At 41.1% G+C, this 23,367-nt stretch overlaps 1 protein-coding gene across 8 annotated transcripts in view; it reads left to right on the top strand.

Annotated features, from left to right (window-relative positions):
• The window catches only part of auts2a (activator of transcription and developmental regulator AUTS2 a), a 294,009-nt gene that overhangs the window by 69,240 nt on the left and 201,402 nt on the right, over positions 1 to 23,367 (top strand). For all 8 annotated transcript variants that reach the window (XM_047343420.1, XM_047343419.1, XM_047343418.1 and 5 more), the window contains exon 3: positions 3,865 to 4,077. In XM_047343420.1, coding sequence (XP_047199376.1) covers positions 3,865 to 4,077 — 213 coding nt within the window. The remainder of the gene's footprint in view (positions 1 to 3,864; positions 4,078 to 23,367) is intronic.

Raw genomic sequence — 23,367 nt, 5'->3', positions numbered from 1 at the left:
TATATATTTGTATTAATATAGTGTCAGCATTAAATAGTTTACAACTTGTCCAGATCCAGTTCACAAGCACATCTGCATGTTTACTGTCTGACTAACATTGAAACCATCAAGACGTGTTTCAAGACATACCCTGATCAAACACAACATCAAAACAAAACAATCATTTGTCTCATGTGGAGTGAAGAATAGATAGAAAAACTATTCCTTAAAGCAAGATCAACTTCTCCCTCATTAGAAAATCCAGATTCTGTGAGTATGCAAATCATTTTCATGATATATTCATGATATAGTTTTAAGGTGAGTACAGAGAAACTTGACACCCTCCACAGATGAAAATGAAAAGAACCATGTAGTGTGAGACTCTGCACAAACACCATGCTGCACAGTGAAGATCAAACATCCAAGTGAAGTAACAATAACCTAAACATGTTTTGGTGAAGTGGGACTTTAAGTTAAGACCACACTTTACACTTAAATGTGTTTTTGAGTTGGAAACTAAATAATGATTATTCTTTGAGGAAATACATTAAAGCTGGTTTTAATATCACATTTATTAACAAATATAAAAAAAATGTACCTGGGTGAACATTTCAGGACCAGCGCTTATGTAGAGTCACCTTTTAGGACTTTATTACGTCTTGACATTTATTTATATTTTTTAAAAAGCGATCACCCTCTACTCAAAGGTGGGCAGCCCCCGCAACCAGTGACCCCTCATGAGTGGGAATCTGGAAAGATGTGCTAATTTTCTAAACTATGTTGAAACTAAACCCCTAAACCAGCACATCATCATAGCCCTGCCTCCCAACACTGCGTTCTGAAGGAGAGCTACTTCAGCCCAAGCTAATGTGTGAAGTTACACTTAAGTCAGTAAATCAGTTTTGTCTGAAACATAACATTTATGTTGATTTCAAACTAGCTGAATGTTTGAAAGTATCATGGTTTTACCTCACATTGGATGTGACACATTGTACAATCTTTGTGAAAATGAAACGAGTTAAAAAACAAGTATGCCAGATAATACCTGTCATAGGGACCACAGACAGGCATTTCTACTAAATGCCAAGGTAATGAAAGCCAGCAGAGAGTGAGCCATATTGATAAATGTCTCCTGCCTTTCAGTATCGTAAGGGGCTAAAATGAGGAATTTTTCCTGCTATTGTTCAGTGAGCAGACAAAATATATTGTGCATGATTTATTCCGGGCAATCAGTTGGTTTGGAGGCTTAGAAGCACGTGGGGAGGCAGACACAATGGAACCTCTCTCAGCCCCATCATAACTTTGTCACTTATTCTGTGCACTGACAATGCACGTCATGTTGCATTATTTGCCTTGGATGAGTGTGTGCGGAAAAGGCAAATGAGATTAGTTGATGCATGCACTTGTTTTTTCCCTGTGTGAATGGGGACCTTTAGAAATGGTTTGGTGAGTCAGTGTCAGTTGCACACTCATTAAACTCATCCTCCTGACAGCAGCGCATATCTGTAACACTGGTAAAGTCATTCTCGACAGGCACACTAAGGTTGCTTCAAGGTGGTCCATCAACGACGAACCTTCTGGTGCTTGAGATATGGTGGATTTTCTTCTCTGTTATTATTATTGCTACTATTATTATGGAAAACTGTGTCGACTTTATTCCTATCATGTACTGCACACCAACTCTGAGGCACACAGTAGTTTCTGTGGGCTCTGGGCTGTGGGATGAATTTGACTGAGACACAATTTGTGCTTAGTCTAACTCAACTACTGCGGAACACTCGGGCTGTAACGGTTCTCCATATCCACGGTTCGGTTCGTACCTCGTTTCTGAGCCGCGGTTCGGTACATACCTTTTTTTATTTATTTATTTTTTTTTGTTTTGGAAGTTTGGAAGTGTGTATCGCGTCTGGATGGCGATTGCTGTTTTGGTTCGAGGATCGTTACAGCCCTACTGAACACATAAACCACTCCTGAAGGTTTTCCCTCACACTGAAGTGAAAGAGTAGATGTGTACTTTCTTGATTCTTGTTGCTCTGGGTTTGTACCCTCATGGTTGAATGCACTTATTGTGAGTCGCTTTGGATAAAAGCGTCAGCTAAATGTAATGTAATGTAATGTAATGTAGATAGAAATGTCGAAAATGTGGCTGGATGCAGAAGGCGTGATCAGGTATTTTACTTAGGTAAAAGTATCAATACCATGAGGTAAATTTGCTCCACTACAAGTAAAAGTCCTGCATTCAGCCCTGGACAACAGTTTGTGTGAGGAAGCTCTGAGCAAATCACAAATTGGAGAGTCAGGTTAAAGAGGATGAAATATACTGATTTCCTGTTCCCAGGGCTAAGGACATAACCTGTAGAATTAATTATACAAGATCACTGGGACTTGGAGGAGATCATTCTTTATGTGGGGACCAATGATATCCCTATGGCTTTATTATTCAGTTTAAAGTCCAGTAGGAAGAGTATATCTTTACTGTTGCTGGCGGTTTGGGTCACTTCAGCTATCTGCTGAGTTAACACACCTCAGAGCCCTGGTGACCCCAATTTTCCATATTACATTCAACTACCCTGAACCCAGTCTTGTAGGTCTCTCTGCAATTTCTTCACATTTCTCCAATTCTTGCTTGAATTCTTTACTGATCAATTCTGACACTGGAGACTTTGTCATCAGGTGTCATTTATACCAGCACATTATACAGTTAGGCTGCCTGAAACAAAGGCTGGTAACCCTTGAGGATCACCAAGGTTCTTTCCATGCTTACTGATGTCAGTGATTACTCTAGTGTGAGTGTCAGAGCTTGATCAATCTCAAATAAGTTAATTATTGTCAATAATCTGTAAATCGCTTTATGAATGTATGTCTCCAATGGGTGTTATTTGTAATGTTCCATGTCGGGTACTATCTTTTTTTAAATCAATTTGATCAACCTCCCCGACAGCTGAGAATGTCTCTTACCTGTATCAGACTTCTTAGTCACTTGACCCTCTCGACCCCCAAATCCATTAGGTGAACTTGCCTTGGGATTTATGCAGCAGTGCGCTGCAACACTTGACACTAAAGCTTCTCTCCAAATTGCCCGGGGGTTGCTTGGATAAAACTTTGCCCCTGATTACTGACCAAATACATACATTTCGAAAAGAGTGGAGGTGTATAGGCCTTAAAGGATGAATTACTAAATTGAGAGTTCATTCTGAGCATCTGAAAGATGTATTATAAACTGCTTAATAGCACTGTAAAAGACAAGACTGAATACTTGACTCTGCTCATCCTCAGGAACCCTTTTAGAACCATAAGATCTGTTCTCATTCAGCAGCCTCCTCATTCAGGTGAGGACTGTTATCCAGACAAGATATGAGATTTATAAGAGATTTTTCCAAAGTTCCATTTTGGTCGTTTCAGTTTATTTTATTGTGCAGTAAAGGACATCAGGTTATTTATTCAGTGAATACAATTTTCTCTCAATGACCTTTTGTAGACAGCTGATCAAATTAAATCTTCTGCTTTTCATTTCCAAAAGATATTTCAAATTTTTTTGTATCTACCAGCGTTCATTCAATAATTCCAACTGGTTTGTGGCATTCTGATGCCCTACTGGTCAAAGACTGGGTAATTGCATCCTCACTGTTTTGAAATCCTGTTGTGGTCTCATTTCACTCTCATTTTTGACGAAGAATATCTTGTGATACCAGTCTGTATCTTGCTAGTCTATTTGCAATTCTTTTTCTAACCCCTGAGCTTGTTCATGGTCAGCCTTTCTCAGGTATTGACACTTATTGAAACAATTATTTGATTATCGATTGTATGGTTGCAGAGTCCTCGAATGTCTCCAAGTGTTTGTTTTGGTTCTAATCAAAGCTTTCTCATGTGCTTTTCCCTCTTTAGAAAAACATGACACTGAAGCCCCAGGAGTGTAGTGACAACCAGGCAGGGCCCCTGCGTAAGAAAAAGCCTGCCAGGGTCCCCAACGGCCTGAGCCTGCAGACCTGCAAGAACAATCGCCATCACCACCAGCTTTCAGACCAGGAGAACAACCCCCGCCTGGCACACACACAAGGCAAGAAGAAGAAGAAACACCCGAACAAGAAGCAGTCAGTGGTGAGTTCGAGATATCTTATCCTTTCTATTGCATATTGAGAAATGAAGCGAACCCCGCGAGCTGGTTCAGGCAGCCAACTCGATCTGCGCTGCTCATGTGACGTACATCATGTGACATACCTCACTCTCCACAACCATCTATAATACACACCCACCTTATTAGGGGGTATAGTTAAGCAGAGAGAAATTTCCCATCACCCTCTTTGCTCGCACTGCTGCTGCAGTATTGCTACCATTTGCTTCAGCCCCTCCACCACCCCAGCATCCACCTGTAGGCTCCGACGGGGGGTTACAAGTATTTGCTCATCACTCCCATCATTCCTGTGTAATCATATGGGGGAGTGATTAAGTTGGAGCCTAGACGCCAAACACTAAACAGTTTACAGGCACTGGATGTGAGCTGCCTGCAGATGTTTGGTAATAAAAATGTAGCAGCTAGTTCTTAGTCCCTCTGTAAAATAGGCATCTCGGAATTTAAATATTTGGAGCCTTTTCATTGCTCCATATGCTGCTGTTTCTTTCCCATTTGCTTGAATGAGAAATTGTCTCAGAGTTTCATTCCATTTACATACGCGTTATATGATGTGTTAAGTTTGCATTTTGTCTCTGTTCTGGCATTTGCAGTAAGTAACATGATAACTAACATAATGGTTGATAGCTTTTATGTTGGTGGGATGACAGCTATGTGTCCCACTTTGGGCTTTTGGGAGTGAGTCACTCTAACATTTTCAAGTATTCTCTAAAGTTTTGGTACCTGGTCACACTTGATGTAGACGCTGTATTATTGTAATAACAAACAGGCATAAAGGGAAAGCATAGTACAGAAACAGAAAACAGAGAAATATTCATCTGGATGGCATTTCTGTATTTCATTAAGTAGGAATTTAAGCATCTGAGAAGATGACATCATGATTTGTGATCTTCGCTAAAGAGATAATGTCATGGAATTTTTCTACAGATGGTTTATGTCAAAACATAGTTGGAATCAAAGTTCTATCAACTAAAAATAAGCAGATCACATCTTTCCACATCCTGCTCTCTGGTTGTTAAAGCACCAGTTTGAGGGCATTGAAATGACCTCACAAATTAAAAAAAAAAGAAGTTTTGGGGCGTTACAAACTGAAACAAACAGTGTGGCTACAGTCAAGTTCAAATGCTCTTGTCAGTGTGAAATACAGCTTCAAGGGTATGTGAGTGTATATCAGCGTATGTCTGCATATATTTTTGTCTGTCGCAAGGTGACAAGGCCACTAATGAATATTTATGGTACACTGATGCAGTGGTGTATCTCCACCAGCAAGGACTATTTGTGACAGCAGCACCTAGAGTTTTTACAACCACGCACACAGCTCTGAGGTTCTGCGTAGCCTTTTCTCTGATAGAGGGCCGGTCTTCTTGAGCTGCATACTGAAGGACATATTTGTGTGGGTCACGGCACGGGCAGTAGGGAAACACAAAGGCACAGGCACACCATTCGCTTAAATATTCACTGTTGAATCCACAGGGGTTTTATCTGAGCAGTATGTGTGGTGGTATTTCTTGATTTTAGTTTGGCCTTTGTGATGTTAGTCAAAGATGTGTAGGTTGTAGCACAACAACTACCCAATTAGATTACTTTGTTACTTTCTTTTTCTAAATTTGGCTTAATATATGATTGTTGTTTAGAGATCTATGGATCATACTCAAATAAATTATTTCAAAAAGTTTTAAAACCTGTACTCCCTACATTATATGTAGGGAAGGCAATATTTATCAAGTCATGCATTTTAGCAGTTGTGTCTTTGTTCTTGTTGTGGCTGTTCACGGCTGCTGAATAGAAGATCCCTCAGCCCGTGGTCATTAGTTATGTGGACTGATGTCCCAACTGCTTTGAAAGATTCCTATTTTTAATAAGTCACTTGACAGAGAATGTACAGTGGTCGTGTGAATGCAGCGAACAGTAGCCTGAAGCCTTTGCAGCAGCCCTCTGTCGAGAGGGTCATCCACTACTGCCTGCATGTTATGTCTGTCCCTGCACTGACTAATGGACAGATGGTGCTACCTGCCAGTTTCAAGGTTATCTCCTACTGGTGCGATGGCTACAATTACAGGCCAGCTTGCAAAGAGGCATGTACTTCATACTTGAGATTAATAATGCATCAATAATAACAAAAGCATCCGCACCTTTTATTCATATATGCTTTGTGTTGTTAAATGTGTGTGTGTGTGTGTGTGTGTGTGTGTGTGTGTGTGTGTGTGTGTGTGTGTGTGTGTGTGTGTGTGTGTGTGTGTGTGTGTGTGTGTGTGTGTGGATACTTTGGCAGGTAGTTGTGGTTGGCTGTGGTTGCATGTTGGTCAGGAACAGGGTTTAGGTTGTTGGCAAAGGGAGTACAACCCTGATCCCCTGAGTGGGGGTGAGCACGCAAACATCACCAACACATTCTCACTTACCCTCTTTGTCACCTCCCTCACCTACTCACCCACATCAGGTGGTGACACTCAGACAATATCTCATCATAAACCTCCACACACATCAGGTGGTGTTGACATGATAGCAACAACACCCATGGCTTTAGCTTAGTCACTAGTGAGAGCTTAACTACCATGACTACCTTTACTCCCTGTCCTCACTAATGTGGATATTTTGCAAATCAAACTTTTCCTCTGCTTTGGGCCTGAAACAGAGATTTTGGCATATGTCTTGCAAAGTGCAGACTTTCAAAAACTCTGTACATATAAAATGGAGTGTTTGGGAAACAATGACATCACAACTTACTAAGCAGATGCCCACTGTTGTTTTGTGTAATGACAATGTGCCAGAAACAACAACCACAATGGCGGCTATACACCGGTTTCTCTCAGTTCGGTTTCTCTACATTTGCTGCTAAATTTAGCATCACTGCACCATATTAGCAGAAATCATCAGCCTCTGCCGGATGCTTGTTTGAGCATTTGCAGTTGTTTTTGTGTTCTTGTTTGAAGATATTTTATTAAACGAAGGTCACATGGGCAGAGGTTTTTTTTAAAGGGAGGGGAAAATATCAGTTAAAAAATAAATAAACGTAGTAGTGCAGACATGGCCTTATTCTTGGTAATTATGAAACATTTTTAAAGCGTATATTACTGATGATCATGATAATCTATTATTGTTGGCTTGTAGTGCAACTGATGCTCAGACTGTTATGGTTACCTAAGTAAAAATATTTGTCTGTTCCCTACAAGATGCCGATAGACCTTGGTGCTCTATAATGCCCCAATCTGTCATGCTTCATGACATATGCATAATTGAAAAGATAATCATCTGTGCCCTACACCGCCCCTTTTTGTCCTCTCTGACGAGAAACAAGTGGCAGAGTTATGTAAGACAACTATTATCTTTTCTTTGGCTTTACTATAAATTAACGTGAAGCACTGTCCTCCCACAAGGTTACGGTTAAAATGTCAGAGGTCTCGTCTTAAGGTTTAATTCTCCATTCAGAAATGCTGCAGTCTGGAGCGAGTATTCTGTTATCAGCACTTTTTTTTTTTAGCTTAGTCTTTATCTGAATGAGGGAGGAAGAGGGAAAGAGCATTTGTTCGTAAAAAAAAGCAAGAGGTTATTTTTCTTCCCCCCCGTCTTTTTCCTCCTCCTCCAGCCAAGCTAGCAAATGTTTTCGATCCCTGGCACTGACCCAATGTACTGAACTATGAGATATTGTAAGCTTAAGGGGGAAAATAGAGAAATGTTTATGACATATCGCCTAACAGTGAAAAAAGGGCTTAGATAGAGAGAGCGTCAATGGAGATGGATGCGAGTATAGTAGCAAGCCTTAAGTTATATGACTCTATGACTCCCATCATTTTCAAGTTTTTTTACATTGGTGTGTTTTAAATTACTGAACCGGATTGATGTATTCCATCTGTTGTTTATTTCCCCATAGTGGGACTAACAAAGGACTGTCTACAGTTACCTGTCTTATCGTATTTATTGGCATACAGTAGGTGTGCAGGAAAATCATTTAGTGTTATATTTTGTGTATTCGATTTCTTGTGTGCATGGTTGTAAAAGTCAACAGTGACTAAAAACAGATGGCATTTAATACAGGATTGTTGTGTGTTTATTTGAACCTATGTCAAACAGACATAGAATAGAATATCAGAGAATATATTGCATTTCCTTGCAAAAGACACAAAGCGTTACTTTAGGTCTCTTATATAGCAGAGCGTATGACTACTCACACAATCATTGCATCAGACTGCAGTTTAAAGTTGTTTTCAGAAGCTTAAAAGGAATGTAACAACTACACACTCCACCAAGTAAAGTAAACATCAACTAAACCTGATGGAAAAGCATTTGATGTCTTTCGCCTATTCATGAGTTTCAAGTGAGATATCTGTGAACAGATTTGAAACATAAGGAAATCATCAGATCATTTAGATATTAATACGGTGTTATTGACCTGGATTCAATATGACACTTACAGTGTGGAGGTTCACATGTCTGCTGTCTGGCAGTACTGCAGATAACATGGAGGTTTCCAGCACCGGTGTGTGTTTTGTGGTTAGGCTCTGGTCTGCTCACTGATGTTGGAGGGGTGGCCTGTGGTGTGTGTGTGGCTTTGTACGATGGCTCTGGTGAACAGAGGGGCGTGCTGCGAGGCCCATCTGCTCTCTGGCACTGGGGGAGTTGGGAGACGAGGAGCGTGTGGGGACAAGCGAGGAGGGCTCAGGTCGGCCCCACCCTTGAATCCAAGTCCAACCACCTGGCTTTCTGTCTGTTGGTCCGTCTGGCTGCTGGCTGGCTGTCAGTCAGACCCTGTCTGTTTCTCAGATATGTGGGTGCAGTGGTGTTTTTGGTCTGGAGTCACTTTATAAGGTATTGTAGTTTGTCTGTGTGGAAAAACTGCCACTGAGAGAAAGAGCTTAATCTAAAGCGAAAAGGCCATTATTACTTTTGTAATTGTTAGAGCTGCACATTCAAATTTAGTACGATTTCAACCTCAACTCATGAGTCAATACAATCTTCCTTTTTGACTATGTTTGCATCAGTGGGGGGGGGGTCGGTCCTCTTGGAAAGATCACCAGCGAAGATACCAAATTGTCTGTGGGTCAAAGACTTGAGGAAGGAAAGAGTGCAGCTGTGGAAAGGATTGTTCACAGAATCATAAATAAGATTTTGTTTGATTTCATTTTATCTGTCCATTTATTTTTGAACCCCTTAAACTCTGGTCACTATGTGTTAAAATGTCTATATTTATCACATGTAGTTAAAGCTGAGACTTGGCACTCAAGAATCGAATGTGTTAAAGTTCAGGGCCTGAAGAACAAAACTCCATACAGAGAAGTACAGTTCATATTTATATGGAGCGAATGAAGACTGTAAACATCTCATAGGAAATAAGAGCTTTCATAGGAAAAGGTTTACAAGTGAAGAGGAAAATATTAGACTTGCACAGCGCAGATTTTGTTTTTTTTGCTGGTAAGAATTAGGAATTGTAATTCTTAGCCTTTGTACTCTCTGTGTCTCTGTCGGTAACATTGACTTTTAAATGGTCTCACAAATGTTACCAATAAAAGAATGTGTATTTAGTTTATTGTAAGTACTTTGCATGGTGATATCTTTGTTTAAACCTCTCCAGTTTATTAAATGAACATTTCACCAAGTGGGATCTTGGCATCACAAGCTGTCAGCAGGTTGTGTTGTTGTATTCGCACACTGTAAGGCAGTGTACTGTAATGGGCCTAAAGGGATGCATTGTGTCATCTACGCTGGACTCACATGTATGCTTTGCGTTAACGCATGACAGGAACACACAACAAAACCGGCGTTCAAGCCTTGCTAGCTATCAATACAATCCACAACCGCTTGAACACACACACCTTTTCTCAATATCCTTTGGAGTTAATATTAATAAGCTTTTGTATTCTTTTAACACTGTTATAGTTTTTGTAGTTTGTATTTTCATCAATTTTGCATTAAAATACACACACACAGCCCATGTGAATGCGCACAGTTTGGTTTCAGTCTTGTTGAATATCTGCTGCACTGACATGACAGTATTCTTTACAGATCATCCATGTGAAAACAAGTAAAAGCCTGCCACCAGCTCACGGCTGTCCCCCTTCATCAGTCACACATAAAACATGGGAGGGAAAAGCAGTGGTGTTTGGTCTTAGTCCTGGTGCTGAGGAGTAATTGCTGTGGAGACTACTGAGTGGTGTCTAGCCCCCGGGTTTAAAGACACTTCCTTGAAAAGCTCGAACCAGGCCAGCCTGTCAACCGCAGGGCTCTGGCCTGTGGCTCTCTGAATCCTCTCACCGGGTAGATCCTCACTCCACCTGCCCCGGTGGAAAATCCTGCCTCAGGCCGTCCAGAGGCTCTATTATCATTCAGCATCAGTCGCTTACCTAAACTGAACTCTTTACATCAACCTGCGGACGGCCACATGTAATGAGATTAACCTAAAAGCACTAACACCAGATCTCCATGGCTGGTTATGTTGTGTGTGTGTGTAAATATTTGGTATGAAGCCCTGTTTTGTCAGAGTGGAGGCAAACTTACATGCTTTTCAATCTGCAGTGAAAACGTAATATAATGTTCAGCTCTTTCAGCTCTGCGGGTCACCCTTAATAGGCTTATCCACTAAGCCAATAAGAGATTCGAAGAAAAGCAATGTCCTGATTGTCAGATAAGATGCTAAACCCATTCTGGTGGGGGCCTCAGCTGTGGGGATGATAATTGTCGCTGTCACAGTGGTGGGTTTATAGCTCTGGATCAAATCCAATCCAATCGTGATGGCTTGTTCTGTGGTCTTTGTGTTGGTTAACATTGTTTATGTATGTGGGGGCATGACAAGGCTGTGTGTAATTAGCGTGTATATGTGTTTTAAAAGCACTGTTCAGTATATTCATGTTAACAGTAAAACTGATTACTACAGCAACACGCAGGGGTCAGCTCCGTTGCAGGATCCTACATCTCTGCATAGCTTCACTGGGCTATTTATACTTCTGTGTGCGTGTGCGTGTGTGTGTGTGTGTGTGTGAGAGAGAGAGAGAGAGAGAGAGAGAGAGAGAGAGAGAGAGAGAGAGAGAGAGAACAGGACAGGGCCGTCTTGACAACATGTCAAATCAAATCTCAAATTGTATTTATAAAGCCCATGTTTTCAAATGACCTGTTGAAGTTCCCTCTGACAACACATTCTCACCCCTGCAATTCCAACCACACGCATCCACCCGCCCCTGTCTTCATCTACTTCTCACGACTTGTGTGTTTACCATGCTCCCTCCTACAACTGCTCGTCTTAAGCACACGTCCCTGATGCTGTATAACAAGCCTAGGCCAACGTGTCTTTGAAAACACACTCTCTGCTTCCTCTGCTCCCCTACACTGAGAAACCCTTTCTTTTGAGGTGTCATTTTTCTCCAAGGGAGGACAGGAGGAGGGCAGGGGGTTGGACGACCCGCCTGCATGGCAGTTAAACTCATTCCTCTGCAGTCTCTGCTTGAGGGAGGCCGAGCGGGGCAAATGACAGACAGACAGCATCCTCTCTGTCGAACCTGATGCTGGCTCTCACTCCTGACAACACTCACAGTCAATTTGTGAAAAAATTAAGCGGCTGCACTTAAAACCCCAGCGTCGTCACTTAAAGCCGGGGCCCACCTCAGCTGTCAGTCAGGGCTGGGCAGGGGGCCGAAGGTGTCTGAAGAAGCTTTTTATCGTAGCTGTACAGCCCCTGTCACAGGCAGACCACTCCAGTCAGACTAGTCTAATCCAATCTGCCACAGTTTACAACACACAGACCCACAGATGAACGCGTGATAGTTCAAGTCCATCTGGATTTAGAAATTGTTTTTTCTATCCCTCTCACCCGAAATACCATAGCACAGTGTGGCTGTGTGTAATTCCTGGAGTGTTGTCTCCTCCACCTCCCCTTCTTCAGTCTTTCCTTTTTTGACAGTTTCCACAGGATGAATGAAACCTGGTTTTCTTCAGTTTTGATGCATGTGTGTGGTGTGGGGGTGTGAAAGAGTCAAAAATCACAATTTATGGGTACTGTGGTACATGCACAATCAACTTCAAAACTAATCGTGATGTAAATCGAGTGAAGGGTGATTAACTGAGAAAAGCCATATGCAGAATAGTGTGACTTCACTCTAACCTTCTCAGGTCCAGTGCTGAACGGTAGTGAAGGCTTGAATCAGATCTTTACTTCTGCTGCCATTCAGCGTTTTCCAAAAAGACAGAAGTCAGTCCAAACTGTTGACTCAGAGTCATTATTTAGTACAGTTCTGATTTGTATACTTGCATTAATATTCTAGATTTCAAGCAAGTGTGGTTGTTGTTGTTTTTTTTACCACAGATATTTAACCTGGAATGTGTGGAAGATAAATTATTGACTCCTAAATGCCTTTAACTTTAACATTCTCTGTAGTTCTAAAATATGAGAGGCACTGAACACTCTCTTGGTCACCTGAGGATAAATCTACTTTGGTTTAAAGAGCAATATGTGACCTTTTCCCTGACGCCTTCATCTACTGTGACATTTACAGTTTTGTACTTCCAGTTGTTAAAATGTTAGAATTGCAAAGCTTGCTGTGATTTCTTTTTCTAGCACAGACACTAACAGTTGTTTTCACTATTTATAAATCATTTAGACCCTAGGATGTCGAAGTGAAACGGTGAAACAAGCCCCGCTCAGTTTCCCAGACCCCAGAGTGATGTTTTCACATGTCTTATTTTGACCAACCAGTAGTTCAAACCCCAGAGACATTTGTTTACTATCCTCACATTTTAGCGGCTGGAAGCAGCAAATGTTTTGCATTTGGGCAAAAAAAAACTAAAACAAATTATGGTTGCAGATTTTAAAACTAAATCTTGCAGCTATAGAGTTATGCTATAAAAAGCATTTTCTGCTGTTTGTTGAGATTTTTTCTGATTGCCTTTGATCTCATCGGCTGAAGTCGATGTGTAAATTCATGACATATTGGACCACCAGGGAAAAAATATACAAATACATAAACTAACTTATTTAGACGTACTCTCCCATCCTCTACATTACAGCACACTAATGGGATTTAATGTCATGTATAATTGTCCTAACATGCTTCTCCTGCTGCTCCTGATGCAACTTGCACACTGTAAATATTAATAAGACACATCCTGGATTTCATGTAGGCCTACATGTAGTTTATCACACATTTGTCTGTACTTTGTGGGGGCCAGGAAGAGGCTCTGCAGATATGCATGCTGGAGTCCTCCCTATCGTGCCTTTGTTATACTGTGTTACTCCCTGTAAAGGAGGAGGTCAGGGAGCAGGTGCTGGCTGTGAAAGTGGAGTACTTACGGGAGCACCAAAGGTTCATGGAGTGAAATATTCCCATGTGGGGGTAACCTTGACCGCTAAAGTACATCCAGCTTAAGAAAAGGACATAGTGAGGGCTGGTATTTACCTCGCATGTTGCCCACACAACCACAATGTTCCAGCACAGCTTCCTCCTTCCTCGCCTGTCGACCCTCACCCCCCCCCCACTATCTTTGCCTGAGTGTTGACAGATGTGTGACTCAGGCTAACACACCGAGCTTTTTTCTAGCCTTTTTGAGTGTTTCAATAAATCCAGAGGGAGTTCTTCAGTCATTTTTTTTCATCTAAACACACTCTCAGGTGGGATTTTGTCGAGTTGGGGTGATATTTTGTAGGTGGGGGTAGTCTCCTCCACTGCTTGACCCCACCGGCATCGCAGTCAGTAAACACGTGTTTTTGATTAGTAGCTTGTGTTCTACCAGTTTCCCAAAAAAGTACTCATGTTTTCTTGACTTCTGTCAAGTAAGGCTGTCAAGAAAAATAAACAGTAGAAGTAAAAGAAAACTTGTGATCCTGCTGCTTTCGACTCCAAATCACTCAACACTGAACAGAGTAAGAGCGACAAGCAGTTTAATCACCCTAAAATAGTTAATGTTAAGAGTAATTAAAACCAGCAGACGGTTCAAAATTAATATTATGCCACTTGGATCATACCCACATATTATTAGTGGCAATTTAATGAGCACTTTTTGGGGTAAGATACAGTCTAAAGCATACGAACAATCTAGTCTGCTATTATTTTCCCATTATTTTCTGGGAACCTATTATATGTATTCTGTCCCAGTTTTGCTCACTGCGGATGCTTGTGCCTTTTAAATGAACTCATAGTGGGCTGAGTCTTGCTTTTGTTGTTCTCTGCAGATACAAACCACAGTTATCAATTACTAATTGCCCTATCTACCTGAGGGAGACCATAATGTGCCTCGTGGTAGTAATATAATACCTACTTAGTTTTTTTCTGGTTGGAGATAAGGTTTTAAAATGCACTATTTTTGAAACGTTACGTAGTGCACATTTGGAAGCCCTGTTGGTTCTGAAGGAGTTGTGGGAAACCTTTATGATGTCAGAGGTATGACAGTGTGACAGGTCGATATCTGTTTTTTAGAAAACACCAGCAGATCTGCTTAGTTTTCAGCAAACTGATTACTAATCCTCATCTTCACATCATCATTACATGTATACCTCAAGGCCAGGACAAGGACAGTTGTTTGGCTGATATAGGATGACAAGACGATCAATGATTCATCATCTTGTCATGATTGAGGAAGCATTGATCTAATGCCTGAGTAAAAAAACATTTTTTGACATGTCCCTGCATTGAATCAGCATGGCCTCTGTGATAAACTGAATGAAACAAACTTGAAGTTACTGCAGTACATACATACGTACATACAGTGGAGATATGAACTCTGGTGTATATTTTGGTCTTTAATTAGTGAAGACTTGTTGCTATCTTTCACACAACTGCAGGACGTGGTGCTCTCTGCTCTCCGCATTTCATTTCAAGGAAAAGAAAGCATTGCAGCTGTGCTAACAGCTCTGACTAGATGTAATTAAGTCATAAAATCATCAGTAATTAACTTTGTCTAACCTGTCCCCTTTTGTTCAAGAAGTAATTTATTTTCATTTTCATCATAGAATAACAGAATGATAACATATTTTAAAATATATTGTTCTTCTCCTGCTGCTGCTGCTCTACCAATTACTACTATAAAAACACAAATCTGTCAATTTTCTTTATTAAATGTGTGACAAGTGCTATTTGTGTCTCCCGTACTTGTACATGTAGACCCTAGCTGGCAGAAATAGTTTTCTTTATATCGCTGGAAATGAGAGGAAGGCTTAACTGATTATGGTGAGTAATGGCAGCAGGGGGGAGAAAACCTGAAAGCTCAAATTTGCATGTGTTTAGTCATTGCTGGAGAGTCCTTATCTCTTCCTGCTTTTCATCAGATCATCATTCCCTGATGGGGCGAAAAAGAAAATCAATTTTGCTCCTTTCCCTTCCGCCTCATTTCCCTGCTTTTGATAACACGGTCATCCTTATTCTCTCAGTAATTTGTCCGTACTGGAGTTCCGCTCTTTCCACTGAATTGTCTCAGTTCAGCGCTGATGTAACTCAACGTAGTTCCATGAAATTGAGTGTAATAATGCAGGATAACGTTTGTAGGATATCTTCCGTGCTGCGCCAGATAAGGGCACGATGATTATTGTATAATTGCTACATGCCATCTCCCAGCTAATTGTCTGTAATGTCATCCTTTGTTACCCTATCATCTGACAAGAGTTCATGTAGCAACGCAAAACCATATGGCAGAGAGCAACAATGAGACATTTTGCAATCAGAGAATTGCACAGACTAAAATCACATCAGTCTTTTTTGGTTTTTCATAGGTGAGGGGTTTATCTTTTAGCCTCACAACAAATGCTTAAGATCTGCAGAGACCTGGGTGATTCAGCTGCTTTCATCTAGGTACCAGTATTTATCATCGCACATTGTGTCTAAAATTAGGGTATTTCTAATTTGACAAGTCTAATCAGATTTCAGGTTATTGTTTATCATATAACCTCAGTTAATATAACTCTCAGACACATACATACGTTAACCCTGCACAATATGAGGAAAATCGGTCTCTGAATGTCGATAAATACGTTTTGAATTCTCCGTGTTCAGTTCACATTGTGCGAGCTAACCTCACAGTGACCACCTGATGGACATCAGTTAATCGAAGGGGAGCTGATGGTTGGCTGTGGCTTCATGTGATTGGACGAAGGGTTTTGATGCATCTGAGCGGTCAAATGCCAAGTTGTATGTATGAGTGCTGGGTATTCCCAAGTTTCTGGAGGATTTATGTTGAGGAAGGTGTGAAGAGGCAGTGGAGGTTCTTTAATCAGCGTATAGTCATGTAATGTGTATCTTATCTTATCAATACAATGCAGTTTATCCATTCTTTATTGATACTCTAATGGACTCTTATCCTATTTTTAGAGAATACAGTTTAGAACAGGAGTAAATTGGTTGAGCAACAACAACAATTTGTACATCAGCAAACATTTTACAGTGTATAAACTCAATATATCTCAAAATAAATGTTTGGATGTCAATATACTTAAATAATATTTCTTACATGGAGACATTGAGTGAAGCTCAATGATGAAAATAGACATCCGTGACTATATCGGTCATCTTCTCTGCCCTCCTCCCTCTGCTGCTGATGTGGATCCATTGCCTGCAGGTTAGAGCTGATAGAGAGATGCTAAAAAATACTAACATCTGAGAAATATGTGGCAAATGAAGCCAGAAGTCAACCATCAGAAAGCTTTCATTTTAGCTTGTTCCTAAAATTGTACTATCATCTTAGCAAGTGTGTTTGTGTAAAGCAAGTTGTTTTCGGATGGGAACAGTTTAAAATATCCCTTTTTATCCCTCCAGTTTCTCATTGACATAACTAGATCTCATAAGGGAAACGCACACTCACACATGTGTGCACAAACACAGCCCTTATAAATAGATAAATAGGGGTGAAGAGAAAGCAAACATCCGCGCAAGAGAGATGTCTGGTTCACTCTGCAGCCGATGCTTCAAATTTAGATATCAACTCTGGAACAGTAGCTGCAAATAGCAAACAGCGAGAGAATTGTTATGCATAAAGTTTGTATGAGAAAACAGAAGTGCGAGTGATACACATCTTGTACTCAGGCTCAGAAAAAGTGAAATACCAGACATTACACCTGATAAAATAAATAATACAATGCGATAAGGAGTCACAGGCTATGCAAGAAGCAGCAGCAGTTCTCGGAAAGATCTGCTTGAGCAACAATCACTGTTGTATGCAACATAGAGGCCTAATTTAGTCCAGACGGCAGCAAAGCTAAGATGAGAACATTGTAGAACCAACAGTTTCCCTCTGGTTGAAAATGTGGTATTTTCATTAGGAAACTTAGAGTTGGTAATTTCGGTAAATCTTATTTGTTGAAATCCTCTTTACCTCCCAATAGCCATCAATAAATAATGTCGTCAGGAAAAAAAGGACTGTAATAAACACAATCAATCATTTCAGCTTCAGCTTAACCTGTCTATACACTGCCAAACCAACGTGTTATCTCCACAACAGTTCTGTATAACCAAGCTTGTTGTAGTGGTAGATACTCAGTGTTGCTTCATGAGGACTGGTCTGGAATAAGATCATATGTCCTCCTCATGTAAGATTGGATTGATATCTCTATGAATGTGATCACTTTGGATTCAGGACAGCCTGAGTTTATTTTAAACTTGGTGTGTAAATCTACTTGTAATCGGAGAACTGGTGGATTTGAGAATAATCTGTAGTTGTAGCTATGGAAGATGTGGAGATGAAGCTAATTCCAGCCTGAGACTCACAGTAAACCACTCTGCTCGTTCCTCCCCTTCCTCTCTCTGCTCCGTTCGGCCCCACTCAGCCCTTCACTAACATCCCTGATGTGAACACTGACTCAGTAATGCAGGAATCAGGATTTTGCTTGCCTGTGAGTCAGCCATAATAACTTCTGCCAGCAGGTAATCTAGCCTGAAGCCTCTGTGTGGGAGGAGTTTGATCATGGATTGACAGACAGACGTGAGCTCCCACTCCTGAATTTGACTTCTCGGATTGACAGCACCTCTTTGCATTTTGAACTAAAAGCATCAGAAACGTGCTCTTGTTACTAACATTTTTAGAGCATGAAGATGAGTTTGTGAAATGAGGGGAGTTTACATATCTGCAGGGGAACATAAATGTACCCAGACACATTGACTGACTGTCCTGTATTCCCTTCCTGAGCGAACACCATGACACCATGGCAACAGCAGCTGGAAAAAGAGAAGATGGACAAAGAACCGGATCCGGTTGTTTTCTCTGTCTGCTGCTCAGTTTTCTTGGAGGGGTGGAACAAACCGTTAGTATGCAGAGAGTTATGAGAGCCCGACATCTGCCAGATGAAGTCACAGGGCATTCTTTTCATTTCGGTGCATTACATCTAGTCCAAATGCAAACTCCCTGCAGCAAGTTACAACCTTGTTTTTTTCCCCACCTCATCACATATACACCACCATCTCTGTGAATTCAGCACAACACCTTCCACTTGAACTCAGACAGATCTGAAGTGGGAATGTGATAAAGAGTTACTGTCCCCTGACCTTGAGCTCAGCCTCGCCTGCCTCTGCTGCTCTTTCATCAGACGGAGCCTTCGTCTTAACCAGATCTGTTTGGAAACTCCTCTTAACCTGGGACATGGGCAGGGATCCAGGGCATAAAAGGTGTATTGATCCTCTAATCGTACAGGCCACTGGATACGAAGCAGGAGAACTGCAGAAGAAGGTTATGATGTGCTGTCAGAAAAACTAGATGTACTTTAGAAAAGGGGGAAAAAAACACCTCCGGGTCTCACACTGCCAAACACAATCAATTTCGGATGTTCAGCGAATTGGATGAGTTGGCGGTAAAGTGTTGTACAAACACTGAATGCAAATGCGAAGATATCCTGTTTTCTAAAAAAAACAAAACACAGGCCATATCCCTGATGCATACTCACATTCACATATAGTGGAGCACAAAAGGAAATTGGGAAATCTGTTTACTGTCAGATTTGCCCCAGATGAGCAGATGGAGATGGTCTCTCTGAGGAACCCGCGGGGAAGGCCAGACTTCATCCTCTTCTTTCCTCTCCCTGTCGTCTTGACAGTGCCAGGTCTTTGCCTCCGTGGGCTGAGAAGGTGGCAGTCTCTGCCTGGTTTTCCTGTCGCCCCAGGGCACGAACAGAGAAATGGCCATCTGTGATTTTACCCAGACTTCACGATTCATCTGCCACTGGCAGAGGGAGGGAACATAAATGTTAAATGTTCCTGAAGAAATCAATACATCCACGCAAGTGCATTCCACATGTCTGCAAAAACAAAACTTTCACAAATGCATCTATTTGATCCTCTAATACTCAAATGTATGAAGGACAAAGCCAGTCCGACTTTCTTTTTTTTTCAGCTGAACATAAAGTTCCAACTAAACTAGAAACCCCTGCTAGCAGAATTACAATATTAAGTCACTATGTGAAACGTCATTATAGGGTTTCCTGGAATAAACACAACATGTCTAGACCATGCTGTCTCCCAGCCACGGCCGTCAGTGGTTGCCAGGAAAGCTGGAATAATTGAAACCTGAGCAGAAATGGAAAATGCACAGTGACAGCACACCAACAATGGTCCAGTCTCTGTCTGTCTTTCTTTGTCTGGTATTTTCAGAGGAGTAAACTTGACTTGGAGTTGTGTAGAATATGTCTCATGCTGGAGCATTTCTGTGATGTGCTGGCACCCTCTGCTGCTTGCATAAGAGAATGTCTGAAACTCAGTTTCTTCAGGAATCTTGCTTAGGGTGCGCTGGTTTTAACCACTAGAGCTCTCCTCTTACCAGCACTGTTCACAGTGGCATTGTTAAATCTTGTGTAATTTTCTTTTCCTGCTCCTTGGCTGCAGTGTAGCCTTGCAAGGATGATGTTTTGCCATTTTCTAGTTCCGCAGGGCAAAGGCAGCGAGGGCAGTGTGACTGATTAGTTGGTGAGTAGCTATTATATAGAAAGGGAAAATTGCCATGCACAGTAATTTAACACTAGTACCTACAACCCTCCACTTTTAAAGGCCATGCTCAGAACAGAGCCACATTTTCATTAAAACACACACCTCTGGGTTTTACCCCACAAGCTAATGTTAGTTTTCTTTGTGCTTCACTTAATATAGGCACAGTGGCACAAACAAGCTGATGCACACACCTACACACATTCTGTGTCTCGTGCTCTTTTATTACTGTGTGTCTGAGAGCCAATTTGCTGTGATGCAGGTGAACTGGTCGACCATAATGAAGTTAGAATAAGTAGAGCTTATTATTCAGTGGAACATTGGAACTATGCAGGGATCTCTACACAAACCTATAACAAGGCATTATTCCAACGAAAATATGCCACTCTGCAGAGATCGACTTGTGGGGACACAGCCTTGTTAGTGCGGAAGGCGTGTGTGTTGCCGAGGCTGTCTCAAGCATATATCTCATGTCTGTGAATGTCACACTTCAGAACTAACTGTGTATAATGAGCAAAAAAAAAGTTTTGGGGTTGTCAGTTGCTGAGGTCTTGGAGTTGACACAGTGTAGTGCAGTGTGCAGTCTGAATAGATGCTTTACATCAAATGAAATATGCAGATTCTTCATTGCTGAGCCCTCACCTGCACGTTATATCTGAGCAGTAGCTCTTCATTTGTGAAGAGAACCTTATCTTTTGATTTCCAATAACAATTAGTGTTCAGTGACGGAAATGCCTCTGGATGCAATTGGATAGACCTAATCACCAATTAGAGCAACAAAATGTGTGCTTAAGGTGGGCAGGCACGTCTATGAGTGGATATAAACATGAGCCCACTGATTTCCTGTCTGATGGCCATAATGATGTACATGTCAGTGTTTGTTTTCTGTACTTCCTGCAGGAGGTAATGACAAGATAAATACTCCGATGCAAACAAACAATTGCTACAGGTTTTGTTGACGACTATAAACTCTGTCTGTATAAAAGCGGTACTGTACCAAACTGCTTTACTACACCTTCAGATGCATTACTAGGAAAAAGTTGCACAGTGTCCTGATTTAAACTCCTGCTAAAGTGTTGGGATGAATAATTTCCACTGTAGAAAGAACAAGAAAGGTGTGTCCAGCTGCTAAATGAGTCAAAACTTTAGATTTAATTTAGTTTCATTAAAATGTCATGATAAATAATAATAATTTATCTGTTCAAGAACAAAATATTTTAAGTTATTAAGTTATTTGTCAAATTGTTTAGACAAATGTTATTTTAAGTAATTGAATAAAGATACTCCTTGTTCAATGACAGAAACACTTATTTATACTATGTTGTATGTTGACATTTTCTGAAACTTTCCCCCTAAGTTCAGTTGGTTGCACAGCAGTGGAACTTGAAAGACAAAAGATTAAATCACAAAGCCCATTAACACATCATGTTAAGACCAAATGGGGAAAGAATAGTGGAGTGAAACTTTTTGACCTGTTGAAAAAGTACAATTATGAGTAAATATATAAAATCTTAAAACATTTAGAATAAGGGTCCTAAATGGTTAATATACAGCTATTTGGTCAGTGTCAATGTGATTTAATTAATTACATAACATAAAGTGAATGTTTTTTTCTTTGCAACAGCAAGTAGCATCTGATGATGAACTGAACTTGAAAACATAGTGCGTCATTATATTTTGTTAAGAAAATAGATTTTACAAAACCACCTCCATTATAATGCTGCAGCTTGCAGTCTTACCTCTGATATTTGAGCCAGAGAACCACTTCATGCAGTCCATGTTTGAACACAGTGTTCGACTTCCAGCAGGTCTCCAGCTCCACTTTGTGCCTGAACCATGATACAATGTGATGCAATAAAATTGCACACTGTTCTCATATTCTGAAGGGTTAAGAGCAACCATCATTATTTTTGAAATACAGATTCGCCTTTGCACAAAGGCTAAGGTTCACACCGATCAATATGGCAGTTCTAATAGGATCTACCTTTATTCCTTTTAACTGTGCTTTAGATCACTTTGATAGCCCTCCCCTCCAAGCTGCCGTTAACCTTGATTGAAGTGTCTTTGGCTCTCTGCTCTCTCTTTGACTTGACCCGCTAAGAGCTGGGGTGGAGATGGCTGCTTTGATGCCTTTATGCTGTATCGGCTGCTTCACCGACTTGCCTGCAGCTATACAATACACTTACACACAACACTCAGAAGAAATGGTGGAGAGAAACAAGCCAAGCAGCAGGGAGGGTTTAATGTGTGTCAGGGAGCGTGCAGAGTGCACATAGATGCGTTAGTGTGTGCATGTTGTGATGTTTTGTGGAAGTAAGTGATGCAACAACGATCTGAGTCAGAGGCCACATATGACTTATCTCTCTCTTGCTCTCCCTGTACACCCTCATCCCCTGATGTATTTCCCCTGTCAACTCTACACATGTAGTTCATAGGTTAATCAATACTTTTTACTCTCCACCCATCTCAAAGAGATGTGGCCCAACATCCACCAGTCCACAGTAATGGCTGCTGCAACGGAGCATGGATAATGGGATGCAGTCTATTTTTCAGGCATGTTTCGAAAGTTTTTGATGGGGCCGCTCCCACCCAAGAGCCCCTGTGAGGATTGTGGTTGGTGGAATGAGCAGGTGTCTTCTCCATACTCTGGAATCATGAGTGTAACAGCTTAAAGGTCGTTATCCCATGCTGTCTTATCCTGTGCCAGGAAAAAAAGACAAAGAGGTCCACAAAATCGACTTTATTGCCTGTACTTACAAAAGCAAGAGAGCGAGATGACATGCTCAAGCAATTACTACCCTGTGCACCGACATAGACGCATACGTGTGTGTGTGTGTGTGTGTGTGTGTGTGTGTGTGTGTGTGTGTGTGTGTGTGTGTGTGTGTGTGTGTGTGTGTGTGTGTGTGTGTGTGTGTGTGTGTGTGTGTGTGTGTGTGTGTGTGCGCATACAAATAACCTGAAAATGATTCACTGTGACATCATGAAGAAATTTAAATGAAATCACAAAATAACGTCATTCATAGTTCAAAAAAAATTATCTGAAACCTATGGGACTATAGACACAACCTAATGCTTATACATTAAAAAATATTTATGGTCATATGGTAGGAATGACCTCCTCATGACATCGGACTCGGACAAAAAGACGTCATAGTGTAGTAATGCTCTAACTTTGCAACCTTAACAATTCTGGATCAACAGTTTTTTACCTGTTTCATATGCCAGTGTACAAATATTTAATTCTTTAGGCTAAAAAAATCATTACAGTAAATGTAAAACCTGTATGGAGCGACGCCGGCGAGCTAGTTCAGGCAGCCAACTCGAGCTGCGCTGCTCCAATCATGTGACATACATCATGTGACATACCTCACTCTCCACAACCATCTA

Source organism: Hippoglossus stenolepis, chromosome 15 (assembly GCF_022539355.2).
Source record: "Hippoglossus stenolepis isolate QCI-W04-F060 chromosome 15, HSTE1.2, whole genome shotgun sequence".
Classification (NCBI taxonomy): Eukaryota; Metazoa; Chordata; class Actinopteri; order Pleuronectiformes; family Pleuronectidae; genus Hippoglossus; species Hippoglossus stenolepis.
The sequence above is the reverse complement of the archived record's forward strand: the minus strand, read 5'-3'. Positions and strand labels throughout refer to the sequence as shown.